The 10,000-nt window shown below is 40.3% G+C and overlaps 2 protein-coding genes across 2 annotated transcripts in view; both read right to left on the bottom strand.

The window, feature by feature from the left end:
* Positions 1–2,394, bottom strand: part of cerkl (ceramide kinase-like) — a 32,626-nt gene extending 30,232 nt beyond the window's left edge. Inside the window, exons 1-2 of the mRNA XM_061053141.1 lie at positions 2,080–2,394; positions 920–1,029 (exon numbers count right to left, since the gene is read on the bottom strand). Coding sequence (XP_060909124.1) covers positions 920–1,029; positions 2,080–2,228 — 259 coding nt within the window. The 5' untranslated portion in view covers positions 2,229–2,394. The remainder of the gene's footprint in view (positions 1–919; positions 1,030–2,079) is intronic.
* A 3,361-nt stretch (positions 2,395–5,755) lies between these two features.
* neurod1 (neuronal differentiation 1) overlaps positions 5,756–10,000 on the bottom strand; it is a 5,198-nt gene continuing 953 nt past the window's right edge. Inside the window, exons 2-4 of the mRNA XM_061053154.1 lie at positions 8,857–9,125; positions 7,604–7,833; positions 5,756–6,892 (exon numbers count right to left, since the gene is read on the bottom strand). Coding sequence (XP_060909137.1) covers positions 6,333–6,892; positions 7,604–7,833; positions 8,857–9,113 — 1,047 coding nt within the window. The 5' untranslated portion in view covers positions 9,114–9,125 and the 3' untranslated portion in view covers positions 5,756–6,332. The remainder of the gene's footprint in view (positions 6,893–7,603; positions 7,834–8,856; positions 9,126–10,000) is intronic.

The raw sequence follows: 10,000 nt of genomic DNA, 5'->3' as shown, positions 1-10,000 counted from the left end.
GTTAGCGTCAGGGCTCTTAAAATTCTTATTGGACTAATTTTTATGATTATTTTTTTGAGGGGACGATTTATGTCATTAACTTTATAGTCACAATCCAGAATCCGAACTACTATAGCTGAAGAGGAAATGTAGTGCACTACAAAATAAAAATGGAGTGATTTATGGCAAAGCCCTTCCGGTTAACTTCGAAGAATGCAAACACTTGAGCACTTTTGGACTTGTAGATGCAGGTTTATATCTCGTTCGCCATTAGTCAAACTCTAATTTTAGCTAAGAGAAGCACCAAAATACAGCAACTGTACTGCACACTGAACAGCTTTACAAACCTTCAGCCAACACTGATCTGGCAATAATGGGTTCCCCTGGTACTACAAGCAGAGCAGTTATAGCTGGGGACCTCAAATTAGTGACAACACAGAGAAAACTGTTGATCAAAGTGCCTAACTTCAGGATCCACTAAAAGTATTATCTCAGTGTAGGCGGGCAGCAATTCATCACACAGAAGACTGTAAATTGCTTCCAAAATATGCACACTACTTTTTCAAACAAATTAGATCTAGAGTTTACGGTTACAGCAACAAGTCTGAGCGATGCTCTGAGCTACATGCTAACAGCATCAAACTGAGTTTCAGAGACCCAAAGAGATCACTAGAACTGATAAACGACCTCATTACTATGATTATACTGTGTGTGTGTGTGTGTGTGTGTGTGTGTGTGCGTGTGTGTGTGTGTGTGTGTGTATGGTGTGTGAGCGTGCAGGTTTGTGAGTGTGGCGTCCAGATGTCATATTTCAGGTGGTCTCAACACGACAAAACTTCTCCATTACAGCACCAGCTGCCCACAAACTCTGCCTGTCTGTCTCTCTGTTAGCAGCAGGATAACTTGTTATCGTGACAAGCCCGTGGCTGTGGTAACCGACCTGCGGGGGTCTCCGGGGTGATGGGGGTCCAGGTCAGTCTGGTTGGAGTGAGCAGGACGTCATGACTCTTCTTTCCAAGTTTGAAGATCCCACGCAGCACAACACACTCACTGACAAACAGACAAACAGAGTCAGGAAACCACAAACAAAAACACATTCACCATCAAATCTGCTTAGCAAGTAAGCATGCTAAATAATGCTATTCAGCACAAAGAGAGTACATCTGAGGCTGATGTCAAGTCTAGTAGTTTATATGTACTACTAAATGTGTACAGCAGCATTAAGCATTGGTCTGGTTGAAGTTCCCTCAAAACATACAGTTGTTGTTTTTTGGCAGGTCCAGCTCCCGCAACTATAAAACGAGGCTAACATCCCGGCCTTGTGACAGCAATTAAAAATAAAGCTTCAGTTTAAAGTTCCCCAACTTTGTCCTAAAAACATCCATCAGAATTTGAACTTAATTAAAGTATTGTCATCAATCAAACTGTATCAAAATATAGGCCTGCTTTTTCACGCAAATTTAAAAAAAAAACAAAAAAAAAAAACGAGTCTACTGTTTCCACTTGGCACATTAATAAAGATTATGTATTTCATTATAATATTATGTAAAATGTGTTTTACAGAAAAGACCCTTCAGGCCATGAAGCATGTGACTTCAGTGTCAATAATCTTGGAAGAGAGAAAAATGAAGGCGCACACACACTCTGTATGTGAAGTGACCCTAACTATCTAAAAAATGTAAAACTTTAAACAACCATAAACTGTAGATTTCTATTTCACATTTTTATCATGGTGTCAGATATTGTTGCCCCCTTTTCTTCTGCAGTGATGTATTTCCCCTTTTCTTCAGAATCATCGCTCCCATCATGAGTTATAACATCTGTAATGCAATAACCTCCAAAAAAAACAACATTTTTAATGTTTAAAAAAACATTTTTTAGCTGAAGTTATTTGGTGAAATGCATTCTGGGTATCTTCCATAGGTATCTTAATAATAGTAGCTACATTTTGTTTAAAAAAGTTTTGACTGCAGGACTTCTACTCTGAACTTTAGGATTTTTTACTTTTACTTGAATAAAGGATTTGATAATAGTGTGATTATAGTGATAATAGTGTTTCACAATGTAAAGTCAGTACTGTGGTTCAGGCGTCACTCTCACCTCTGCTCAGCTTCCTCCTCCTCCACCTGCTGCTGCTTTTCTTGGTCCCGTTTCTCCCTCTTCTTCTTCTTCTTCACGCTTCGTGTTTCTCTCTTATTCTTCTTCTTCTCTGTGCTTTCTTCCTGCAGGTCCTCTTCGGGCTCCGACATCTTTACCCGCTCAGTCAACCAACCAACAAACAAACAAACAAACACACAAACAAACAAACAACGGCGGTTATGAGTTTTTTCGACAGATAAACATGCTGTAGGCTAATCGCCACACCGTCCGCAGGTTACGGTGTATTTCCGGTGTGTCGTCGCTATGGTGACAAGTAGCAGCTTTGTCGAAGCCACGGCTCGGGCACGCGGCAGATTCACCAGTGTCTGACCAACAGTTGTGCGCGCTCCCGTGAACACCTTTCTTCCAAGCGGGAGCGCGCACATACTGAGTACCAAAGCCTATTTGAGGACATTTACTGAGGCTTTTATTATCGATTTAGGCTATTTTAGTTCACTTTTCCCCGGTGATAATAGTTATGACATATATATTTACAAATTCAAATAGGACTAGGCCTATTTTTTAGCCTATTTAAGCAACACGGCCCTGGCCTACTTAGGGTACGCCTTCCGTTTTACGGTGTGTGAACTTTTGAATTGGCTAAAAAAAAGTGATTTAACTTGATCTCAATTGTGTTTGCTTCTTAATGCTTTACTCCACTGAAGAAAAACTGAAGATCTCTGCTACTTCTTTCACTATTGTCTTTCTGTCACAACAAAATACTGTTGGCCAAAATACTGGCCTATACTTTTTCTTTCCTATCTGTCAGCAGGAGTCACTTCAAACATATAATGCTTTTTTTTTTTTTTTTCAAACAAAGCATATATCAATAGCTATGTCATTTGATTAGATATCCCTCTTATCATGGCATTTTAATGGCATTGAAAAAGAGCATTTGGGGGCGCTGGTGGCGCAGTGGTTAGTGCGCGCGCCCCACATATGGAGGCTGTAGTCTTCCAAGCGGGCGGCACAGGCTCGAATCCAGCCTGTGGCTCCTTTCCCGCATGCCATTCCCCTCTCCCTCTCCCTGATTGCCATCTCTATCCACTGTCCTATCTCTCCATTAAAGGCACGAAAAGCCCAAAAATAAATCTTTAAAAAAGGAAAAGAGCATTTGAACTCAGTAACAAATCTTTCATTGAAATGTCATTGGAGGCCATTTTTTCTAGCTTTCAACGAGAACATGTCTAGTCTGTTTCTCGATCTCTTCAAATGGGGTAAATATAACCAAGCGTTGATTCGCTCAACTCAGGATTATAAGCCTAAATCTGGGAAGCTAGACTGTCAAAAGTTCATAAGGACACCGTCCAATATTCCTAAATACCCCGACTAACAACAACAAAATGTAAGTGGTTAGTGTTGTTTACAAATCAAAACGTGTGCTCATGTTCGGATTAGGTAAACCTACCACTGTACTGTTAATACCTGGAGCGCTGATTGTTAAAGGTGTCTACATTCATGTATCATTTTAACCAACATCTGATAACCAATCAGAGAACGGGACGTTCCGCTGACTGTGGTCTAAACACGCAGTGCTACAACTCAAACACACACGTAAACACAGCAGTGTGTGTTGATAACAGATGGCTGACTTTAAGCTGCATTAATCAGCCCTGTGCTCAGCCAAGAGACGGAAAAACAAAACCTCTATTAGAAAGAATACTGCTAATAGTATAATTAATAGTGGTGATACTGCTGCTGCACACATGAGAAACCCACATGACGTTTATTGGCCTACTCATCTTTTGAACATAAAAAGTTTATGTATATTTCAACATATTCTCCTTCTCTCTGTCTATAAAACTATTCTATTTTATGATTATGTTTACAGCAGTTTTTCTTTCTTCATAAATATTATATAAATATAAATTATTTTCTTCATAATATACAATATTGCTCTGATTAAATAGGATTATTTTTTATTATTTATTATTTTTTTATTTGTTCCGTACATGTCAAAACACACAACAGAAAAGGACGAAGAGAAAGAAAAAAAACAAAAAAACAATTCACACTTTATCCCATGTACGGAAAGGAGCAGGGAGAAGAAGGATGTATCTTTATGCCGGAGTCCGACTTTTCCACTTTACAGGGAGGCTAAATGGTGGGATATGGCCACCATATTGTCCCTGTTGACTTACACACTTACACACCCACACACACACACACACACACACACCACACACACAGACACACACACACACACACACACACACACACACACACACACACACACACACACAGACACAGACACAGACACAGCAGGACAGTAGTTGGAGGGGGGCTCTCATGCATAAACAAGATCATTTTCATAAATTAAAATCTTGCCTGCAGAACGAACATCTGTGCCCTTCACACACACACACACACACACACACACACACACACACACACACACACACACACACAGTAATCTTGGATTTGTCCTTCAGTTGGTGGGGTAATGTTGTTAACATGTTAATAGGGTTTCCTCTGTAACGAGATATGTGTTTTCTCCTGAAGTGTTTATCATTCTCGGTGCCTAAAATCCACTTTAAATTATGTTGTTGTCCTATCGCATCAAAAACATCGTTCTCGGGGCGCTTCTTAGTGCGTGCGCCCCATGTATGGAGGCTGTGGTCTTCCAGGCGGGTGGCCCAGGTTCGAATCTGGCCTGTGGATCATTTCCCTCGTGTCATTTCCCACTCTCTCTGATTTCCAACTCTATCCACTGTTCTATCTCTCCATTAAAGGCACAAAAAGCCCAAAAATAAATCTTTAAAAACAAAAAAAAACTTCATTCTCTGGGATCTCAAACTCATCATGTTTTAGCAGAAGGCGGACATTTTCGGAGCTGGTTCAGATATTATCAATATCTACTATGAAATTACTTGACAAGAGCGTATTAGTCATTTTTTTACTGCAGCCCTGAGGTTGTAATGTGAAGATACTCAATTGCAGTTTAATCTGAAGTGTATTAGATGTTTAAAAAAAGTGTTCATATATCTTTGGGGCCCAGATGGGTTGGGATGCGCGTCATGTGTAGAGGCTATAGTCCTGGTTTCAAATTCAACCTGTTGCTCCTTTCCTGCATGTCTTCCCTGCTCTCCCTCTCTCTCTCTCCCCGATTTACTACTCTATCCACTGTCCTACCCAAATAAAGGCAAAAAATGCCCAAACATAAATCCAAAAAAAGTGCTCATGTACTTTTTATAAATGCCTAATTTATGCAACTCATGATTCACAATTATCCAGATTATGTCGTTTATAACATAAGCTTATATAAACAGTTCTGAAATGCGATTCATCATCTTGGATGCACCTCTGTTTCTTGGAAGACAGTGAACCAAATAAAAAACATTATAACTTACAATTTAGGTTTACCTAGGTTTGAACATGTAAAAAGAATTCGGGAAATTTTGAGTGAACACCTCAACATAATATATAACATGAGCCATATTTGTTTAAATTAATGCAAAAATGTGATTTGTTTTATTTTGTGTGTGTGTGTGTTACTATACTTTTGAGAAGAGCTTGTTTTAAATGAAGTGAACCTCACTAAACAAGACTGAAGATGATGAAATCGATCTGAATCACAGTCATCTCGATTTGTTCGTTGATGTTTTTTTGTGTTGTTGCTGAAGAACGGAGTCTCAGATTTTAATCACATTGAATTCCCTTTAATGAAAGGCCTTCATAAACATCTATGTTATAAAATATAAACAAGAGTCACATGAAATGTTAACAGAAACACTACAGGAACTTTATAAAATGCAAAAAGTAAAAACCACATGAACAACATGAACACTTCGGCCCCAACGCCGGCTCCACGCTGCCTCGCACACTGACCAAAAATAGAGAAATCTTTATTCTTATAACATTTGGAATTATCAGCCGAGCTTGGCTCAGACTTTAACAAAATTGCATAGTTTTCTTCCGGATTATTGCTTATTGATTCTTTTTAAATGATAATATGGATAATAAAGAGACATTCAGAGAGCGTCTCCTGCAGGATGAAGCGCTATAAAGAAGGTGATGTCATCAATGTGACATCATCACGATGTCATCGTTTTTATGACCATACTAACGAGGAGTGACATGATGAAGACAGAAAAGAAGACAGAGAAAGACAGGTTTGAAGTGATAGACACAGAACTGTCTGTCTCTCTATCTAACGGTTTCTTTGTATGTCTCTCTGCCTTCATCAGCCTCTCAGTCCTTCATCCTCCTCTCCCTCAGGAGTCGTGGAAGATGGCGTTCAGCTGGGCGTTCATCAGCCGCTCATGGTGTGAGTGTCCATCAAAGCTCATCATCCCGTCCACCGGCATCTCGGCGCACCGCGGGTTGGACCCTCCTCCGTAGATGGCCGGGTGTCCGCCTGCCGCTCCTCCTCCTCCATAGTGAACGCTGAACGAGAAACTCTTGTCGTACTCGGCGGCTGAGACGGCTTCGTGCTTGAAGGACGTGAAGTTCCCGTTGATGCTGAGCGGCGGGCTCAGGGGCGGGTCAAACGCCGGGCCGTCCGACACCAGGACGCCATCAAAGAAGGGCTCGAGCGGGCCGTAGGGCTGCCCTTTGACCTGGTGGAAGATGTGGGAGGGATCCATGGTGCCGTAGGGCGGGCTGGGCAGGCCGGCCGTCAGCCCGGGGCTCTGGTAGGAGAAGTGTCCAGGGTAGGTGACAGTGCCAGCAGGGGGGAGGTGAGTCGGCATGTCGGGCGTCTGCTCGGGTAGGAACGTCCGTGGATTCAGCTGCAGGCAGCCTGCAACCAGGTTGGTGGTCGGCTGAGACAAACCTGAGAACACAAAGACAACAACACGTCAATACTGATCAATATGTTACATAAGATTCCTGTTAATACCTCTCTCTGGACATCGGTATCTGTACCTCCTGAATGTATGACAAATATCATGTAATGTAACGGTCACCATGCTAGAAATGCTGTCTCCACCTAGCTTCCTATCAGCCTAAAAAATGCTAAAAGCAGGAGATGAGGGGAGTCTTGAGCCTCTTGACAAACATCGTTTTGAACCAGGCTGTTTGTCTGTGTTTATTTCTGCTGTAAAAACAGGCATTGTTTGAATGGGTGTGTATGTGACTTCCAGCGCTTCTGCAGCAAGACTCAAGTGGACCCTTGACACTTTTGGCACTTCAGCATTGGCTTCATTTTTCAACACTGGAGGTTCCCGCTCTGTGCTGGCACAGCTCTTGACTTGTCTTTGTCTTTTTTTTACATAATGGGAATTTTCCATCCAAAACTATTACATTTTCTTTGCACTAAAACGTATTGGTTCCTATTTAGGTTGAAACTGCTCCAGATATCTTTCCAATTTTGACACTAAGGGGAACTTCTAGGTTTCGCTGACATTTAGTTAAAGAAGCTTCTCAGTGGTTGAATCCCCATGCTCACAGTGTTCCTCTTTATCTTGATTTCATTCAGACATTATGCAGATTAACTCAGATTTAGTTAACCCGGCTCAGTTTGCTCCTATAAGGTGACACTGACCTTTGCAGAGAGCCTGGACGAAACTCATGAGGTCGGGTGCCTTCCCGGAGCGAAGGACCTCGCTCAGGGCCCAGATGTAGTTCTTGGCGAGACGGAGCGTCTCGATCTTCGACAGTTTCTGCGTTTTGGAATAACAAGGGACGACTTTCCGCAGACTCTCCAGAGCGTCGTTCAGACCGTGCATGCGGTTCCTTTCTCTGGCGTTAGCTTTCATCCGACGAACTTTAAACCTGCAGAAGCACAAAGTGGATTTATAATTAGACATTTTAACAACTAGTGCTTCTGTGACATCCTCGTCATCAGCATCCAAGAAGCAGCCTGTCAGAAAAATTGTGGGACAAGCAATATGAAAGTACTGCTGCTTTGCTAACCTCAAAGACAAAGAATGAAACTGAAGTTAAAAAATGTTGTTTATTCATTTCTCTTCTGCCATCTGTATTTTGTCAGAGAGCACTTAGAGAGATTTGAATGTTTTGGACGAGCAGTTACGGACGGAAAGGTAATCTTTACACGAGAGTACAGGTGCAGCTTTCTGCCAAGCCGAGGAAGAAGTTTAGATACTATATACATATATATATATATATACATGAATCATATTTATTTTTACATTGTATGAATATGAAGCTTAATGAATTACTATATATGTCACCAATTGTGGATGTCATCTGTATATAGAAAAGTAGAAGAAAGAGTTGAGGACTGGGACAATAATCCATCGTTTGAGTCCTTTGTTCATGTGTTTAAGTTTTATTTTAATTTATCTTAAGAAATAATGTGAAAGTAGTCATAATATAAAGTATTTTTCTTAGGAAAGTAAATCTGACTCAGCAAGACTTTTCTACACTGTGTTATTAACAGATGACAGAAGCCTACTTGTCCAACTGTAAATGGGTAGAGGCCCACTTCAACATACTCCCAGATCTTACAAATAAACAAATAAACAAAGATTTTCTCTCCTTCTTGAATATATTTATCAAAGATTATAATTATCATTATTTTAGCATATTTATTTTAATTGAAGTTTGGATGTTTTGTTGATTTATGGGGATGTTAGTCCTTTAAATACTTTGCTGTGGAAGACATTTTTGATGGGTCAGATTTCCATAGACCACACTCCTGCTCCTCAGAGGATGAACCCTGACCCTTATCTCCAGCGCCACCTTCAGGACAATCTTTACATATATTTGGATTTTATCTTGAAACCCCTTTTTTTTTTTTAAATCAAACCAAGCAAATAAGAAAAAACTCTTCACCTCTGTATGCGAGCCTTCGTCATCTTCTTCTTCTTTGGCCCTCGTCTTTTGGGTTTGTTTTCTCCGTCCTCCTCTTCATCTTCTTCCTCGTCCTCCTCCTCGTCGTCTTCCAGGTGGTGGAGGTGGTCCTCCTCGTCCTCCCCTTCTCCTCCTCCTTCTCTCTCTATGTCTTCTTCTTCTTCTTCTTCCGCGCTGAGAAGCTCCTGCTGCTCCTCTGACTCCGCCGACACCTGTTCCTCCCGCACAGACCTGGTCATGATGCTGATTCTCTGTGAGAAGAAGAGATGAGATCATTAGAAAACAGTAAAACAGCAGAAGCTCACCATCACATTTGTGTAATGCGTAGAGAAATCTTATTTACAGAAAAGTTAACTATCAATACCTGCTGTAAGAAAACAGTCATTTCTAACTGCTGTTGTGGGCTATAGACTATTTCATATTATATCATAAAGGAGCTTTTTTCAAAAATCTAATTTTTTTCTTTTTCAATTAGTCTTTTTTTGTGACTCAAAATGCCTTCAACATTTTGCACTACTTCACATCCTGAACTTTGCTGTGATTCATTCATTTAACAACATATACAGGCTATTTGAAGTAAATCTTAAGCTCAGACTCAGAATCAGCCGATATACCGAGGGGTAATAATAAATCAAGGTAGGTGATTGTATTTACTTTGAAATTATATCGGAAGAACTAAAATAGAAAAAAAAAAACATCCAATGCACCTGCCGCGATTCTTATCTGAAGTAGAACATGAAATAAAATAGGATATAAAATGAAATCTTAAAAATACAGGAAGTTCAATTTATTAAATGATTATCCTGATTCAGAAATAAATCTGTTAAATTGTCTTGTGTTACTGTTAAGAATAAAACTCAGTATACGGTAGGCTACGCAGCTTCTTCAATCTGTTGCGCATTCAGACTGTAGAAACAAGAATAGCTTATTGAAAGTACTGCCTGTTGAAAGCTTAATTCTATTTATAGCATATAGGCCAAAATAAAACAGAAATTTAACGGACGACCTTTAGTTCTGAATTAAAATGTTTTAAATCATTAATATGTCGCAAAAAAAAAGCATCTACAAATGTGTAGCAGTTTACAGCTTGTCCGGAGAGAAAGGGGGGGAAACGTTTGGTAATGAT

Source organism: Labrus mixtus, chromosome 13 (genome assembly GCF_963584025.1).
Source record: "Labrus mixtus chromosome 13, fLabMix1.1, whole genome shotgun sequence".
Lineage (NCBI taxonomy): Eukaryota > Metazoa > Chordata > Actinopteri > Labriformes > Labridae > Labrus > Labrus mixtus.
Note: the sequence above shows the minus strand (reverse complement) of the source record. Positions and strands in the feature narration are given on the sequence as shown.